Genomic DNA, 15,261 nt, shown 5'->3' with positions numbered 1-15,261 from the left:
GTAGAATTGGTTGTTTGTTCTTTCCCTTCCTTCACCTTTTACCTCAGGCAAGATCATTGTTGGCTAGATGAAAAGAGAATGCTTCTTGGCAGGACTGTCACACAAGCAGGAATTGCCAATAGGGTTTTTACCAGGAAGTGCTCTCAATGTTGGAGCTTAATCTTCTCTTCCTCTTCCCCTTGGATCTGAAATGGTAACAATTTATTGACTTACAAGGCGTGCTGTGAGGCTCATTAATTTACCTAGGCTTTTGGAGAAGAGGGAGGGTTATGAGAAGAGCTAGCTTTTGTCAGTAAAGTGTAATATGAGACCTTCTCATTCTTATGGGGGCGTTATTCCTACCATGTCGCAAAGCAGGAGAATGTTACAATAAATAGCTTAATTTTTTCTCTGAAGCTTGGGTTTGATACTTACATAAGTGACAATTCCTCTATCCAGCCCTGTTTTGTTGTTTTGACAACTGAATGTCTTGGAGGAATGGCTTCAGAAACCACATCCTTCACGTAGTAAGGAATCATCCATGTGGCTTGATGGAAATGAGGTGAAATGCCGGGATGTGTGAAGAACAGAGGTGTTTGGGGGAGTCTGTGAGCTGTTCTAAAAATCAAGTGCTCAGGCCTTCTTCTGAGCCTCACTTTGAAGCCATCTTAAAGCTGTAAGAGCTACCAGTGGCACAGAATATCAGGCAAATCAAGTGTTTATGCTTAAAATTTAAGTCAATATAGCTATGTCAGTCAGGGGTGTGAAAACACATCCCTGACCATGATAACATTGCCACCTAACCCCCAGTGTAGATGTAGCATGTCAACATAGCTAACTTCGCTTAGGGATGTAGAGTTCTTATACTAACAGAAAAACCCATTCCATTGGTGTTGGCTGCATCTACATTATGGGGTTATGCCAACTTCGCTACACCGACTTAACTGTCCCCTTAGTCCTTGTTCCTTAAAGTTGAAGAACACAAGTGAAAAGAAGAATAATTTATTATTTGTCTTTTTATATCCACAAATGAATACAATGTTACATTTAGAGTTGGTCAAATTTTTATAATCAAAAAGCTTTTTTAAAAAGAAAAATGGCTTTTCGAACAACGTGGAAATTGTCTGAAATTTTTCATCAAAACAAAATTAAAAATTGTCAGTTGCCAATTCTTTTGGTTCTGCTTCCCCCTTCCTTTTCTAATTTTTTCCCCCAATGGAGAATTAGTAGGGTGGACATTAAACAAACAAAAATTAAGTTTTTTTAATAGAAAATATTTAAATTTTTTTTGCAGCCCTTGTTCTGTTTTGATAGATGCAGTAATTATATAGAAGCTTATAAGAAAATATGACACCTTAGAAGATTGAAACCAGATTTTTTGGCGCAGCTTATTGCAAGATTTTTTTTTCCGTGATACACTGATGGAGGCCTGAACATCTTACATGGGAAAAAGCTTAGATATTAAGGCCTTATTTTCACTAGGAAAAAAAGATATGTTTTTAACATGTTTTAAAATCCTAGTGTAGACAGGGCAGGTAATAGGTTTTAGCTAGCTGAGGTAAATCCTAGGCTCTCCGCTCCTGCAACCAACTAACAAGTGTTCAAAACAAACCTTTTTCCTTGTGTAGGATCTCTTGCATTGGGCTTCCCTGTATCATTTTTACCCATATTTTTAGTGAGGCTTTTTCTTGGCTATAACAGTATCCGATTTGAACACTGACGTTCTTATTATGGGACAAACCTTATTTCGACATGTGAAAGTGATTGAATGTAGGTTGTTAAAGCTCTAAGTTTTAAGGAACATCAAAAGATTTTGATACATGAAAAGAACTATAAACCTAAATATTTTTCTTGCATCCTGGTGCTTTCCTTTTCCCTTTGTCTCATCTCAAAAGGCATCTAATCTTGAACTAGATATGATCACGGCTCCTCTTTGATATTTTGTTTCACATGGTTTAGTCCTTTGGAAGAAGTTCAGATTTTTCCTATTTTCTCTTAACTGTGCTGTTTTAATAATCCCCAGCATGAAATTTGTTTGATCACTTATCATTTGCATGATTAGAAATAGTTGATATGAGAAAAGAGAACATTTTGTGGAGTATAAGAACAAGCCAAACCAACATTACTTGTGACAAAAATATTGGAATCATTTTGTAATGCAGCCTCCCATCAGTCTGTAGCAAACAACTTTTCACTTTTGATTTTAGTAAAACTGCTAAATTTTTGTTTCTAACTTGTGCAAATCAATGTCCTCCTATTTAGTTTGCCATCCTCTTCTCGAATATTTACTAGTATGATTACTATAGATCCGTTCTGAACTGTGTGTTTTTCTTAAACCCGAAACCAACATTGCTCAATATCTGTTCTATCTGATCACCTTTCTTTGTTTGCAACTCCATATTGTTGTGTTGTTTTTTTACTAAAAATTAACACTTACAAAACACTGATATTTGATGGATGTGGGATAAGGATAATTTATCTGTGGAAGATTATCTTTCATAGATATATCACTGAAAAGAAGCAGATTTGTCTTTGTACTGTTAGTTTGCGGAGGCATATTTTATAAACAAAAACTACAGTACATTTACCTCTGCAGTGCTCTGTTTAACTGTAAAGCTGTGAAAACTTTAATTTACATCCGTCTCTTAATGTTGTTTGCTTAAGCTCATCCCTACATACCTATTTGTCTCCTTTGTTTTCGCCTCCCATCACTGAAGTATGGAATTTTTTTGTGATCTGTTTTCTGAAAATCTCAAGTAAGTTGAGTAGAAGTTCTGTGGTCAACCTAATAGGATAAAACGTCTTTAGTGTTCACATCATTGCGATGTTAACTTTTTAAGTACTGTTTGGTGCTCGTTTCATTTTCATATTAGCATTGTCTGCTTTGTTTCTTTCAAACAAAATGTGTATCAGATGCTGCATGTCAGAGCTACGTTATTGCAAATTAAATCTGCAGTTCTAATTCTGAAGTCCTTTTATGCATAATTTGAACTGAGAATATTGGAGTATGCAATGCAAATCAGATGTACTCACTTCAAATCGGTCTTCCCCTTCCCTTTATATGCTTTCTCTAGGTCCCCTTGTAAATAAAGTGTACCTTGATTGTGGGTTCTCCATTACGGAGGTGTCAGAATAGTGTATTCACCAGGTATCAGACTAGTCATAGGGATAAGTACCTGGTTGGAGATAGTTGAAACCATACAGGAAAGTAAGGTAGGTTCTGGACTATCATAAACAGTTAGGTGAAGGCACCACCAGTTAGCGGCTAAGAATCCAGACAGTTGAAACCTACGGTGGCGAAAGCAGAGGGACACCCGTAAGGGTTCCTATTGTTGATTAGCTGCCCTTAGGGATACAGCAAACCATAAAACCCCCTTACATATAGACAATGTGTTGATTTTAGTGTTCTGCAGTGTAGGTAACTAACAAACTGGACAATGATAATTTTTAGGGAAGCATCTGGCTTTTTGCAGGTGCACTCTTAACAATTTAATGGAAATATTGCTGTATCATTATGAATCAGAGCTGAGTATTAAAAGGGTGTTGACGCATCTTGTCAAGGGATGTTAAAACAATGGAATGTATGTTATTAACGCTCTGTCTGAACAAAATGCAATTAAAATCATAAACTTTGCTTAAATTAAATTAAGTAAATGTTCATTTAAAGTGTAAAAAGAAATGCCAGGTTGTTGTAACTGTCAATTAAATAGGTTTGAGGTGGGGTTCACCTCACTGAGTGAGAGAGACATATTTCAGAAATCAACAAACTGCATTGTTGTACTCTGTGAAAACGACTACCATTGTCTTGCTATCTATTCCCTAAATTACAGATTTAATAAATTGATCTTCTGGAATTTCCCTCAGGTTTTTAACTGTTTAGGTTCTTGTCCGCCTCCAGAATCAATATTGTTTCTCGTTTTGTGTGTGTGTGTGTGTACGTACACGCTGATGTTTAGTCCCTATGATGTAAAATCAAGACTTTTTTGCTCTCAGTGATTGTCATAGCAAGTCTGTAGTGACCTAGATGCCTTTCACTTCATTTATTCTTTAATTTTGGCAGTAACTGAATAAATTTAGGATGAGGGGAGGGACAGAGAGACCGTTTGACTTATTCTAAAGTGATATAGATTAGAGAAAAGAAAAGGAGTACTTGTGGCACCTTAGAGACTAACCAATTTATTTGAGCATGAGCTTGCATGAGCTTTCGTGAGCTACAGCTCACTTCATCGGATGCATACTTATGGATGCATCCGATGAAGTGAGCTGTAGCTCACGAAAGCTCATGCTCAAATAAATTGGTTAGTCTCTAAGGTGCCACAAGTACTCCTTTTCTTTTTGCGAATACAGACTAACACGGCTGTTACTCTGAAACCTGTCATAGATTAGAGAAGATTCCTGGTTTATCTGCAGTTCATGTAAAGTGAAACCTTGGGGAATAAAAGTGGGAGAAACTTCAGGAAAAGTAAAACTTATGAATAAACTTCTAGTATTTAAAAATAATTAAGATTTAGAAGCAGTGTCAAAAGACAGCTGCAACTGTAACAGTAGGGCCATTCTCACAAATAAATTGTTTGGAAAGTGTCAGAAAATTAAAAAGGGTAACTTTATCAAAGATCAGTGAATACTGATATGCTCTGTAGTTATTTATACAACCCCATTCTGACCTCGTGTTTTGTAGTTTTCAGTCCCAGCTTTCTATCCTGTATAAATATCAGTGATCTTACTCAAGTTGCTTTAAAAAAAGATTTTGTTATTTATAGAAAAAAAATTTTTTTTTTTTCATCCATTAGAGATAAGATCATTCTGTCTTATCTGAAATTTTGGATGCACGTGCATATGTACCTTGTTTTGTTTGTGTTAAAACTCAAGCTTAATTTTAAAGTAGTAAAACATTTCTCATTCACAAAGATCCTGAGTAACTTGGCCTTAATACACCTGCATTTTTTTCTCCTTTTATTCAGGGAAGCAGTGTTTTTTAGTCCTACGTCAGCAGCAGTTTAATGTCCAGGCTCTTGTGGCTGTGGGAGACCATGCAAGCAAGCAGATGGTAAAGTTTGCTGCCAAGTAAGTAAGCAATTATATCCTGTTGTCAAAGTAAACAATGGTGGGAACCATGACTCCAAGGGGTTGGGACCATTTTCACACATTAACATCAATGCTTGGTTTGTTTTAAAATGTAGTTATTTAAATTGTCAGTTCACTATTGCGTTGAATACATTACACTTACAAAAGATAAAATAGAACAGAGGCTTGAAATTCATTCTGAACTGCTGAAGCAGCATTCTTTCTTCACAGACAACCTACGTTTACTTCCAAGCCAGCTAACAAAAAGCCTGCCAGGGTTAGCATAGTGGGTCACTTTTTTTATGTCGTGTTGTGGGGGAGGGGCAGGGATGTGCACACATGCTCAGTCTTTATCTTCCTTAAGTAGCAGATCTGCAGCCTAGTAGAATGTTTTTTAGCTAGAATAAATATAAGCTCTGAATTACATTTTATTTGGAAGAAATTCCATGTTGCAAATTGATTAGTGAGTGGGTGAAAGTTGAGAGTTGCTTTTATGAACCTAATTGGTCTAATTTACTCTTTATTGTTGTCCCTTTCAAGCTGTGCTTTTAATTTTTTTAAATTTTTTTGGCAATGATTAGACTTGTTTCCAATTAACAAGTATATTATAGCTGTTTACATTTAGTTATTTGGCTTGTATTATTAAGGCTAAAATGATGAATGTGAGTTAAAGGGGTCTTTTCTCCTTGCACTCCTTTCTTAAACCTGACTGGACTTTCAAGTTTTGGGTCATCTGCTACTTTATATGTCTGTGTGGAAAAGGTGATTTTATAATGGAAGTTTTTGAACTTACAAGTCTTTCAGCTGAATGTCCACAGGTTAAAATATAGAACCAATCAGTAATATGTTTAACATGTGGCACTTGAGGTGCTTCTGTTCAGTTCTTGGCACTACCCATGTGACTGGGAATGTAGCCCCCAGTAATTAGCTGTAAGAGTGTGAAAGCCTTTGATGTGTTAGGGAAAGGGGGGAGGGGAATTCATTATACCATAGACTCCCAGAAGCAGAGTTAGAAGGTTAGAACAGTGCTTCTGGTGACTAGATGCAAGGCAACGGGAAAACAGAGCCAGCAGTGTTTGTTGTTTGGCGGCACTTAGTGTTGGCACTACCAGCAGGATACATGATGTTTACAGGTGTTGAGGAGCCAAAGTGAAGTGTTCTGTGTCTCCATGTGACAGCCTGTGTTTAGTTTCTTCCCAGTACTTAATAGATACTTTGAAAGAAAAAGGGCTTTCTCTCCTGCATTCTGTCTATATGATCATCTCCACTCCGGTGGCTTACTTTATGCCAATGAATCCTGCATGAACCCTGTTAGCCCGGCATTCAGCCTTGTCCAGTTTTGCATCTTCAGCTCTGTCTCAGGCATCTCCGGTTGGATGTCCTGCTATTATCTCATATTCAGTCTTTATAAAACTGAATTTCTTATTTTCCTCCCAATTTTTGTCTTCCTCTTCTTTCTAATCACCATAGATACAGCTCCACTATTCTTCCCATTGCCCAGGCTCAGAATGCTGTATCATTTTTGATTTTTCACTCTACTCCTTCCCCCATGTGCATTCTCATGCTAAATCCTGACACTTCTTCCTCTTAGCACTGTCTGCATTTTCCTCACTATCCCTATGTTCAAAACCATTTTACCTATGCCCTGGCAGTCACTTGTTTTGATTGGTGTAACTTTCGTACTGTTCTCCTCTCATCTCTTTAATCCCACACAGCCTTCCCACACGAAATTCAAGCACCTTTCCTCACCTTCAAGGTCATACATAATCTTACCGTCATCACTTTATTAATTTCTTCCTATGCGCTACCTGCTCCTTGTTGCTTATTGTTTTGTCTTTTTCTTCATTCATACTGCTCCCTATGTTTCAAAGAGTCGGACATTTCCTCTCCATCAATTCCAATCCTCATTTCTACTCCTAGTCTCCTTCCCACAAGCCCTGTTAAACTCATTCCAGGACTCCTTCATACCTTGCTCTCCTCCCAGTAATCCCTTTTTATCTTACCTTACTTCAACTGTTGTTTTCATTGTCTTGTGCCAGCTAAGATTGTTTTGGGCCAGTGACCATTACCTTTTGCAAATGTAATGCTATACATAAATGATTAATAATAACGATATTGCTTCCTTCCCATTCTTGATGTCTTTTTCCTTCCCTTCAACTCGTCTCATCCTACCCAAATATGAATTGAGGAAAAGTCTTTTACCTCATAAAATATTTAAGATTTAAATTGACCTTTTCCCCTGTGGCAGCATGTAGACCTCAGCATTCATGTAGTACTTTCACATATATGAAGGAATACCCATAACTCTTGACTCTGAGTTGCCTTGCCTCCCGTGTCTGCAAGCTTGCATATGTCCAAGAACTGTTTTAAACATCTGGTGACACGATACATCTGTGGTTTACAAAAATAATCTAATATCAGATTAACGAGATTCTTGTAAAAATTCTCACAAGCAGTAAACATACTAGTTCCTCTTTTTGGTATTGACGTGAAAAATGAGAACTTTTGTAATCTGCTGTGGTCTAACAGTGTTAACATACTGTTAATATAATATATTCTAAATGCTTTAGCTTTCATGCAGTATTATTCCCTTGGTTTAGAGAAAGACTGTCTAATCTTCGCTTTTGAAAAGAGATTGAACAACTGTAAATTGAGCTATGATACACTTCTGCTTTTAATTTTTTTAAAAAATAAACAAATTGCTGAAAACAATGTAGTGTCTGTAAAAGATGCTGGATTAACAGCCCTGGAATTGAAGTCCAGAGAATACACAGTGCCATGGGCAATATCAGTTCAAGCTTCCCCTATCTTCCCCACCAAAAAGACTCAGTCCATTTCTGGAGTGGACCCTCTGTAGAAGTAAGGAGGGTACTTGTCTCCTTGCCATTTCCATTAGACGCTTCTTGCTGCCAACAAGGGTGTTAACCAGTGCAATTAGTAATTTGTTAAAATTTGTAGTCAAAATATTTTGCGAATTATTTTTCCCAGAAGGTATAGGGTGTAGGAGGTGGTGGTGATTTTTTTGTTTGTTTTGTTCTAATCCTTTGCTGGGCTTTTCCCTACTTCTCAGTTTGTACCACAGGAGGCCATGTGGTCTAGCAGTGGGGAAATAAAAGAGACTCTAGGTTCTAATTTTAAAATGAGCAACTGACCTGGTGTAACCCTGGTCAAGTAAGTTGGCCCCCCTCTGTTTCAGTCAACCAGCCAGAAAAATGGGTTAAAAAAAATCTTGCTGGGAATTAAATGATGCGACTGAGCTAAGTTTAGCTGGGTAAATAAATCACATGCATTCAAAATGGAATTAGAAACATTTTACATCATTCATTATCATCTATTCTTCGACCACTCCAGGGGAAAGGTCTCTTCTTCAGCATTGCTCCTATGTCCATCATTAAGGCCCCACCAAGTTCACGGCCATGAAAAACATGTCATGGACCATGAAATCTGGTCTTTTGTGTGCTTTTACCCTATACTATACAGATTTCACGGGGGAGACCAGCGTTTCTCAAATTGGGGGTCCTGACCCAAAAGTGAGTTGCAGGGCGGTCACAAGGTTATTTTAAGGAGGTCACAGTATTGCCAACCTTGCCTCTGTGCTGCCTTCAGAGCTGGGCAGCTGGAGAGCAGTGGCTGTTGGCCGGGCGCCCAGCCAGCAGCAGTGCAGAAGTAAGGGTGGCAATACCATGCTATAAAAAGAAAAGGAGTACTTGTGGCACCTTAGAGACTAACCAATTTATTTGAGCATGAGCTTTCGTGAGCCACAGCTCACTTCATCAGCTGTGGCTCACGAAAGCTCATGCTCAAATAAATTGGTTAGTCTCTAAGGTGCCACAAGTACTCCTTTTCTTTTTGCGAATACAGACTAACACGGCTGTTCCTCTGAATACCATACTATGCCACCCATACTTCTGCATTGCTGCCTTCAGAGCTGGGCGGCCAGAAGTGGTGACTGCTGACCAAGGCCCAGCTCTGAAGGCAGCAGCGCAGAAATAAGGGTGGAAATACCATTGTGATGGGTTTCTCCCAAGGTGCCACTTGGAACTGGGGTACCACTGAGCCCGCCTGACCCACCAGCCTGGGCTCCCTTTACACTGCACTGATGTGACAGGCCCTCAAGCTCCCTCCAGCACACATACAGGTAGGGACACACCCAGCTGCAGCTATGTAGAGATGCCGAGATCCGTTCTGCATGGGAAGGCTTCAGCTAAGGAACTGCTCAGCTACTCAAGTGAACAAACACCCTGCTCTGGAGGGTAAACCCAAAATTATACAGTTTTGTGCTGCACAGTGATCTGTACAGCGTAAATTCATGAAATTCGCCCCCTCCCTCAATGTGGAGATGGAATATACAACAGCTTTTTGCCCCAAGTTATAACTCCCACACACTGGTTTGTGATAAAGCAAAAACAAATTTATTAACTACAAAAGATAGATTTTAAGTGATTATAAGGGATAGCAAACAGATCAAAGCAGATTACCTAGCAAATAAACAAAAATGCAATCTGAGCTTAATATACTAAAGAGATTGGATATGAATAGCAACTTCTTACCCTAAATGATGATTTAAGCCAGTTGCAGAGATTCTTAAGGGGCCAGCTTCCGTTGCTTGCAGCTTAAAAACCCCAGGTATTCCTTTCACAGGCCATTCCCCACTAGTCTGGGTCCAGCACTTTCTCCCAGTTCAGTCCTTGTTCCTCTGCTCTTTCCCAGAGTTTCTGTGGGCGGGGAGTCAGTGAAGAACCACGATGAGGTCACTCCCCTGCCTTAAATAGCTTTCGCATATGGCGGGAACCTTTTGTGTCCAAGCTTGGTTCCCATGCCTGGTCAGTGGAAAAACCCTGGTATTCCAAGATGGAGTCCAGTACCAGGTGACTTGGTCACATATCCCTGAAGGGTCACAGCAGCCATGACTTGAAGGCTCTTTGTAGCATTCTCAGGTAGGCTCCCCGGTGGGAGATTATCTTCTTCTAAGACCTATTCTAAGACCCTTCCCAGCCAGCTTTCTAGACTGATGGCATTCTGCCTAGTCGGCGTTCCCCAGGTGTAAACACATTTGTAATAGATGCATAGACAGTATTCCTAACTTCAGATACCAAAATGATACATGCATACAAATAGTAAATCATAACCTTTTCAATATCTCACATGACCTATCTTGCATAAAATTCATCATAGTTATGCCATAATCATATCATCATAATATCTCTATGAAGAATATGGGGCGTAGTGTCACAACCATACTATGCCATCCCTACTGCTGCTGCTGGTGGCACTGCCGTCAGAGCTGGGCTTCTGGCCAGCAGATGCCGCTCTCCGGTTGCCCAGCTCTGACGGCAGTGCCACCAGCAGCAGTGCAGAAGTAAGGGTAGCAGTACTGCAACCCCTCCCCTCCCCCTGATAACGTTGTGACCCCCCCCCCCAACTCCTTTTTGGATCAGGACCCCTACAATTGCAACATCTTGAAATTTCAGATTTAAATATCTGAAATCCTGAAATGTACTGTTTTTAAGATCGTATGACCGTGAAATTGACCAAAATGGACTGTGAATTTGGTTGGGTTCTATCCATCATAATGAAAGGGTTGCACACCTTGCATGTTTGAATGAGCTAATGAGAGTATAAAACTACTGCTGATGACTATTTTTCCCCTCTGACTTTATCAGCATGATTAAAACTGCTGGTGCAGCAATCCTCAGTGGCATCGCAATCAAAGGTTCTGTATCAGCATTTACTGCTGCCTTATCATAAATGAGGTATTGACTCCAATTCCAGGAAAGTTGGTTAGATTTGGTTATTGTAAATTGTAGTTTAGTATTATAGCAGGCCATCAAGAACAACTGTAGTTAAGGTTGCATAAGAATTTCCATTCTAATACCATGTTCAGCCACGTGTAATTTGCTGAAAATTTCCAGGATTGGCCTCTCCCTGAAGGTCAGTTTTTTTCCACATCTGAGTATGATTAGACTGGGGTGAAAACGTTTCACAGAAAATTCTTGCAACTTTATCTTGAATATCTGTAGCTCTGAAGTGGCTAGAAATACAATTTAAATGTGGCCTAGGAAGAGTCCTCACTGAGCAAAAATGTCTGAGTGTTACAGTGAAAACTCTCCTTGAATATTATAGACTTGATTCAGTTTCCATTAAAGTCAATGAAAAGACTCCTGTTGACTTCAGTGGGAGTTACATTGGTCCCTAATTGTGTGATTTATAAATCTCTGAAAATTGTATTTTGCAAGTGTGCAATACACTATTATTGTGTATAGAAGACAAAGTGAATCTATAAAAGTCAGCTAAATGGAAAATACCCAATACTTTAAAAATGCTGAAGATTAAGTAAAAATATGGAGTGAAAATCTGCTGGCATTCACAGACCACATATGTATTTATGTATGTTAATTAAGCTTCATAATTAACTTTCACTCCTTGAATTGTACCTAATGTGTTCAGGGAAATTAACTTAATAGTGTTTTTCCCCATTGCCTAAATTGCATCAGAGGTGATAACGGAAATGAAAATATACAATTTGTGGATGCTAATAAAATATTAAAGTAAATAGCATAGAGAAAAGAAGTCCTCATATAAAATATTAAGTCATTAAAATTAGTCTGGACCATTATGACAATGAAATTTGATAAAGCAGAAAGAATAAAAAAATACATTATATAAGTTCGTATATCAGTTTGTAGAAAAAAACTATACTCTATCTGATAATAGGGAAAGAACATACATAGTTAATGATGTGTGTGCAATTTTAACTTTGCCACTTTTTGATTTTAGAATGCCCCTAAGATCGAAACCTTAACTATAGTATAGTTTTTCTTTATAGAATAGTTCATACTTCTTTCCATGAGGCTGATATTAACAAATTAATGCAGTACATATTAAATGAGTTAAAAATTAGCTAACTGCTAGACCTCTTAAAGTAATTATTTATGGGGAACCATCATCTGACCAGCATGTTTCTCGTTAGGTCCTGCAGGGATCTGTTCTTGGCTCACTGATATCCAATATCTTTATCAATGCGCTGGAAGAAAATATAAAATTGCTGGTAAAGTTTGCAGATGACACAAAAATTGTAGTGATAAGTAATAAGGACAGGTCAGTTTTACAGAGCAGTGTGGACCACATGGTAAACTGGCTTACTTGAGCACTGTCAAATGCAAGGTCGTACATCCAGGAACAAAGAATGTAGGTCACACATATAGGATCAGGGATTGTGTGCAGGAGAGCAGTGACTCTGAAAAGGACTTGGGGTCATGACAAATAACCAGCTGAACATGCGTTTCCAGTGCAATGTAGTGACTAAGAAAGCTAACACAAACCTTGGATTTATAAGCAAGGGACAACTGAATAGAATTAGGGAGGTGGTATTACCACTGTAAATGGCATTGGTGAGATTATTCCTGGAATACTGTTATGTCTAGTTTTGGTGTTTGCATTTCAAAAAGGACACTGAGCCCTGGTCTACACTAGGACTTTAGGTCGAATTTAGCAGCGTTAAATCGATGTAAACCTGCACCCGTCCACACGATGAAGCCCTTTATTTCGACTTAAAGGGCTCTTAAAATCGATTTCCTTACTCCATCCCTGACAAGTGGATTAGCGCTTAAATTGGCCTTGCCGGGTCGAATTTGGGGTACTGTGGACACAATTCGACGGTATTGGCCTCCGGGAGCTATCCCAGAATGCTCCATTGTGACCGCTCTGGACAGCACTCTCAACTCAGATGCAGTGGCCAGGTAGACAGGAAAAGAACCGCGAACTTTTGAATCTCATTTCCTGTTTGGCCAGCATGGCAAGCTGCAGGTGACCATGCAGAGCTCATCAGCAGAGGTGACCGTGATGGAGTCCCAGAATCGCAAAAGAGCTCCAGCATGGACTGAACGGGAGGTACGGGATCTGATCGCTGTATGGGGAGAGGAATCTGTGCTATCAGAACTCCGTTCCAGTTTTCGAAATGCCAAAACATTTGTCAAAATCTCCCAGGGCATGAAGGACAGAGGCCATAACAGGGACCCGAAGCAGTGCGGCGTGAAACTTAAGAAGCTGAGGCAAGCCTATCAGAAAACCAGAGGGGCGAACGGCCGCTCCGGGTCAGAGCCCCAAACATGCCGCTTCTATGATGAGCTGCATGCCATTTTAGGGGGTTCAGCCACCACTACCCCAGCCGTGTTGTTTGACTACTTCAATGGAGATGGAGGCAACACGAAAGCAGGTTTTGGGGACGAAGAAGATGATGAGGTTGTAGATAGCTCACAGCAAGCAAGCGGAGAAACCAGTTTTCCCGACAGCCAGGAACTGTTTCTCACCCTGGACCTGGAGCCAGTACCCCCTGAACCCACCCAAGGCTGCCTCCTGGACCCGGCAGGCGGAGAAGGGACCTCCGGTGAGTGTACCTTTTAAAATACTATACATGGTTTAAAAGCAAGCATGTGAAAGGATTACTTTGCCCTGGCATTCGCGGCTCTCCTGGATGTACTCCCAAAGCCTTTGCAAAAGGTTTCTGGGGAGGGCAGCCTTCTTGCGTCCTTCATGGTAGGACACTTTACCACTCCAGGCCAGTAACACGTACTCGGGAATCATTGTAGAACAAAGCATTGCAGTGTATGTTTGCTGGCGTTCAAACAACATCCGTTCTTTATCTCTCTGTGTTATCCTCAGGAGAGTGAGATATCATTCATGATCACCTGGTTGAAATAGGGTGCTTTTCTTCAGGGGACACTCAGAGGAGCCCGTTCCTGCTGGGCTGTTTACCTGTGGCTGAACAGAAATGTTCCCCGCTGTTAGCCACGGGGAGGGGGGAGGGTTGAGGGGGTAGCCACGCGGTATGGGGAGGCAAAATGCGACCTTGTAACGAAAGCACATGTGCTATGTATGTAATGTTAACAGCAAGGTTTACCCTGGAAGACTGTAGCCACTGTTTTATAAAATGTGTCTTTTTAAATACCGCTGTCCCTTTTTTTTTCTCCACCAGCTGCATGTGTTTCAATGATCACAGGATCTTCTCCTTCCCAGAGGCTAGTGAAGATTAGAAAGAAAAAAATACGCACTCGCGATGAAATGTTCTCTGAGCTCATGCTGTCCTCCCACACTGACAGAGCACAGACGAATGCGTGGAGGCAAATAATGTCAGAGTGCAGGAAAGCACAAAATGACCGGGAGGAGAGGTGGCGGGCTGAAGAGAGTAAGTGGCGGGCTGAAGACAGGGCTGAAGCTCAGCGTGATGAGAGGAGGCAGGATTCAATGCTGAGGCTGCTGGCGGATCAAACCAGTATGCTCCAGTGTATGGTTGAGCTGCAGCAAAGGCAGCTGGAGCACTGACTGCCACTGCAGCCCCTGAGTAACCAACCACCCTCCTCCCCAAGTTCCATAGCCTCTATACCCAGACGCCCAAGAACGCGGTGGGGGGGCCACCGGCCAACCAGCCACTCCGCCACAGAGGATTGCCCAAAAAAAAGAAGGCTGGCATTCAATACATTTTAAAGTTGTAAACTTTTAAAGTGCTGTGTGGCATTTTCCTTCCCTCCTCCACCACCCCTCCTGGGCTACCTTGGTAGTCATCCCCCTATTTGTGTGATGAATGAATAAAGAATGCATGAATGTGAAGCAACAATGACTTTATTGCCTCTGCAAGCAATGATTAAAGGGAGGAGGGGAGGGTGGTTAGCTTGCAGGGAAGAAGAGTGAACCAAGAGGCGGGGGGTTTCATCAAGGAGAAACAAACAGAACTTTCACTCCGTAGCCTGGCCGCTCATGAAACTGGTTTTCAAAGCTTCTCTGATGCGTACCGTGCCCTCCTGTGCTCTTCTAACCACCCTGGTGTCTGGCTGCGCGTAACCAGCAGCCAGGCGATTTGCCTCAATCTCCCACCCTGCCATAAACATCTCCCCCTTACTCTCACAGATATTGTGGAGCACACAGCAAGCAGTAATAACAGTGGGAATATTGGTTTCGCTGAGGTCTAAGCGAGTCAGTAAACTGCGCCAGCACACCTTTAAACGTCCAAATGCACGTTCTACCACCATTCTGCACTTGCTCAGCCTGTAGTTGAACAGCTCCTGACTACTGTCCAGGCTGCCTGTGTACGGCTTCATGAGCCATGGCATTAAGGGGTAGGCTGGGTCCCCAAGGATACATATAGGCATTTCAACATCCCCAACAGTTATTTTCTGGTCTGGGAATAGAGTCCCTTCCTGCAGCTTTTGAAACAGACCAGAG

At 40.8% G+C, this 15,261-nt stretch overlaps 2 protein-coding genes across 2 annotated transcripts in view; both read left to right on the top strand.

Moving 5' to 3' along the window:
• Positions 1-15,261, top strand: part of DARS1 (aspartyl-tRNA synthetase 1) — a 73,862-nt gene that overhangs the window by 14,838 nt on the left and 43,763 nt on the right. The window contains exon 4 of the mRNA XM_048870343.2: positions 4,941-5,043. Within this exon, the coding sequence (XP_048726300.1) occupies positions 4,941-5,043 (103 nt within the window). The remainder of the gene's footprint in view (positions 1-4,940; positions 5,044-15,261) is intronic.
• On the top strand, positions 10,485-14,644 carry LOC125645169 (uncharacterized). The gene is made up of 2 exons (XM_048870347.2): positions 10,485-13,429; positions 14,018-14,644. The coding sequence occupies exons 1-2, from the start codon at positions 12,856-12,858 to the stop codon at positions 14,362-14,364; spliced, it is 921 nt and encodes a 306-aa protein (XP_048726304.1). The 5' UTR covers positions 10,485-12,855; the 3' UTR covers positions 14,365-14,644.

The sequence above is a fragment of the Caretta caretta genome, chromosome 11 (genome assembly GCF_965140235.1).
Source record: "Caretta caretta isolate rCarCar2 chromosome 11, rCarCar1.hap1, whole genome shotgun sequence".
Lineage (NCBI taxonomy): Eukaryota > Metazoa > Chordata > Testudines > Cheloniidae > Caretta > Caretta caretta.
The sequence above is the reverse complement of the archived record's forward strand: the minus strand, read 5'-3'. Positions and strand labels throughout refer to the sequence as shown.

What these genes read in the sequence shown, in the direction of transcription:
- LOC125645169 (XM_048870347.2), top strand. Translation starts at nt 12,856, where the DNA reads ATGCAGAGCTCATCAGCAGAGGTGACCGTGATGGAGTCCCAGAATCGC. An exon ending in AGGCGGAGAAGGGACCTCCG is followed by an intron (nt 13,430 to 14,017) that starts GTGAGTGTACCT and finishes TTTCTCCACCAG; the next exon opens with CTGCATGTGTTTCAATGATC.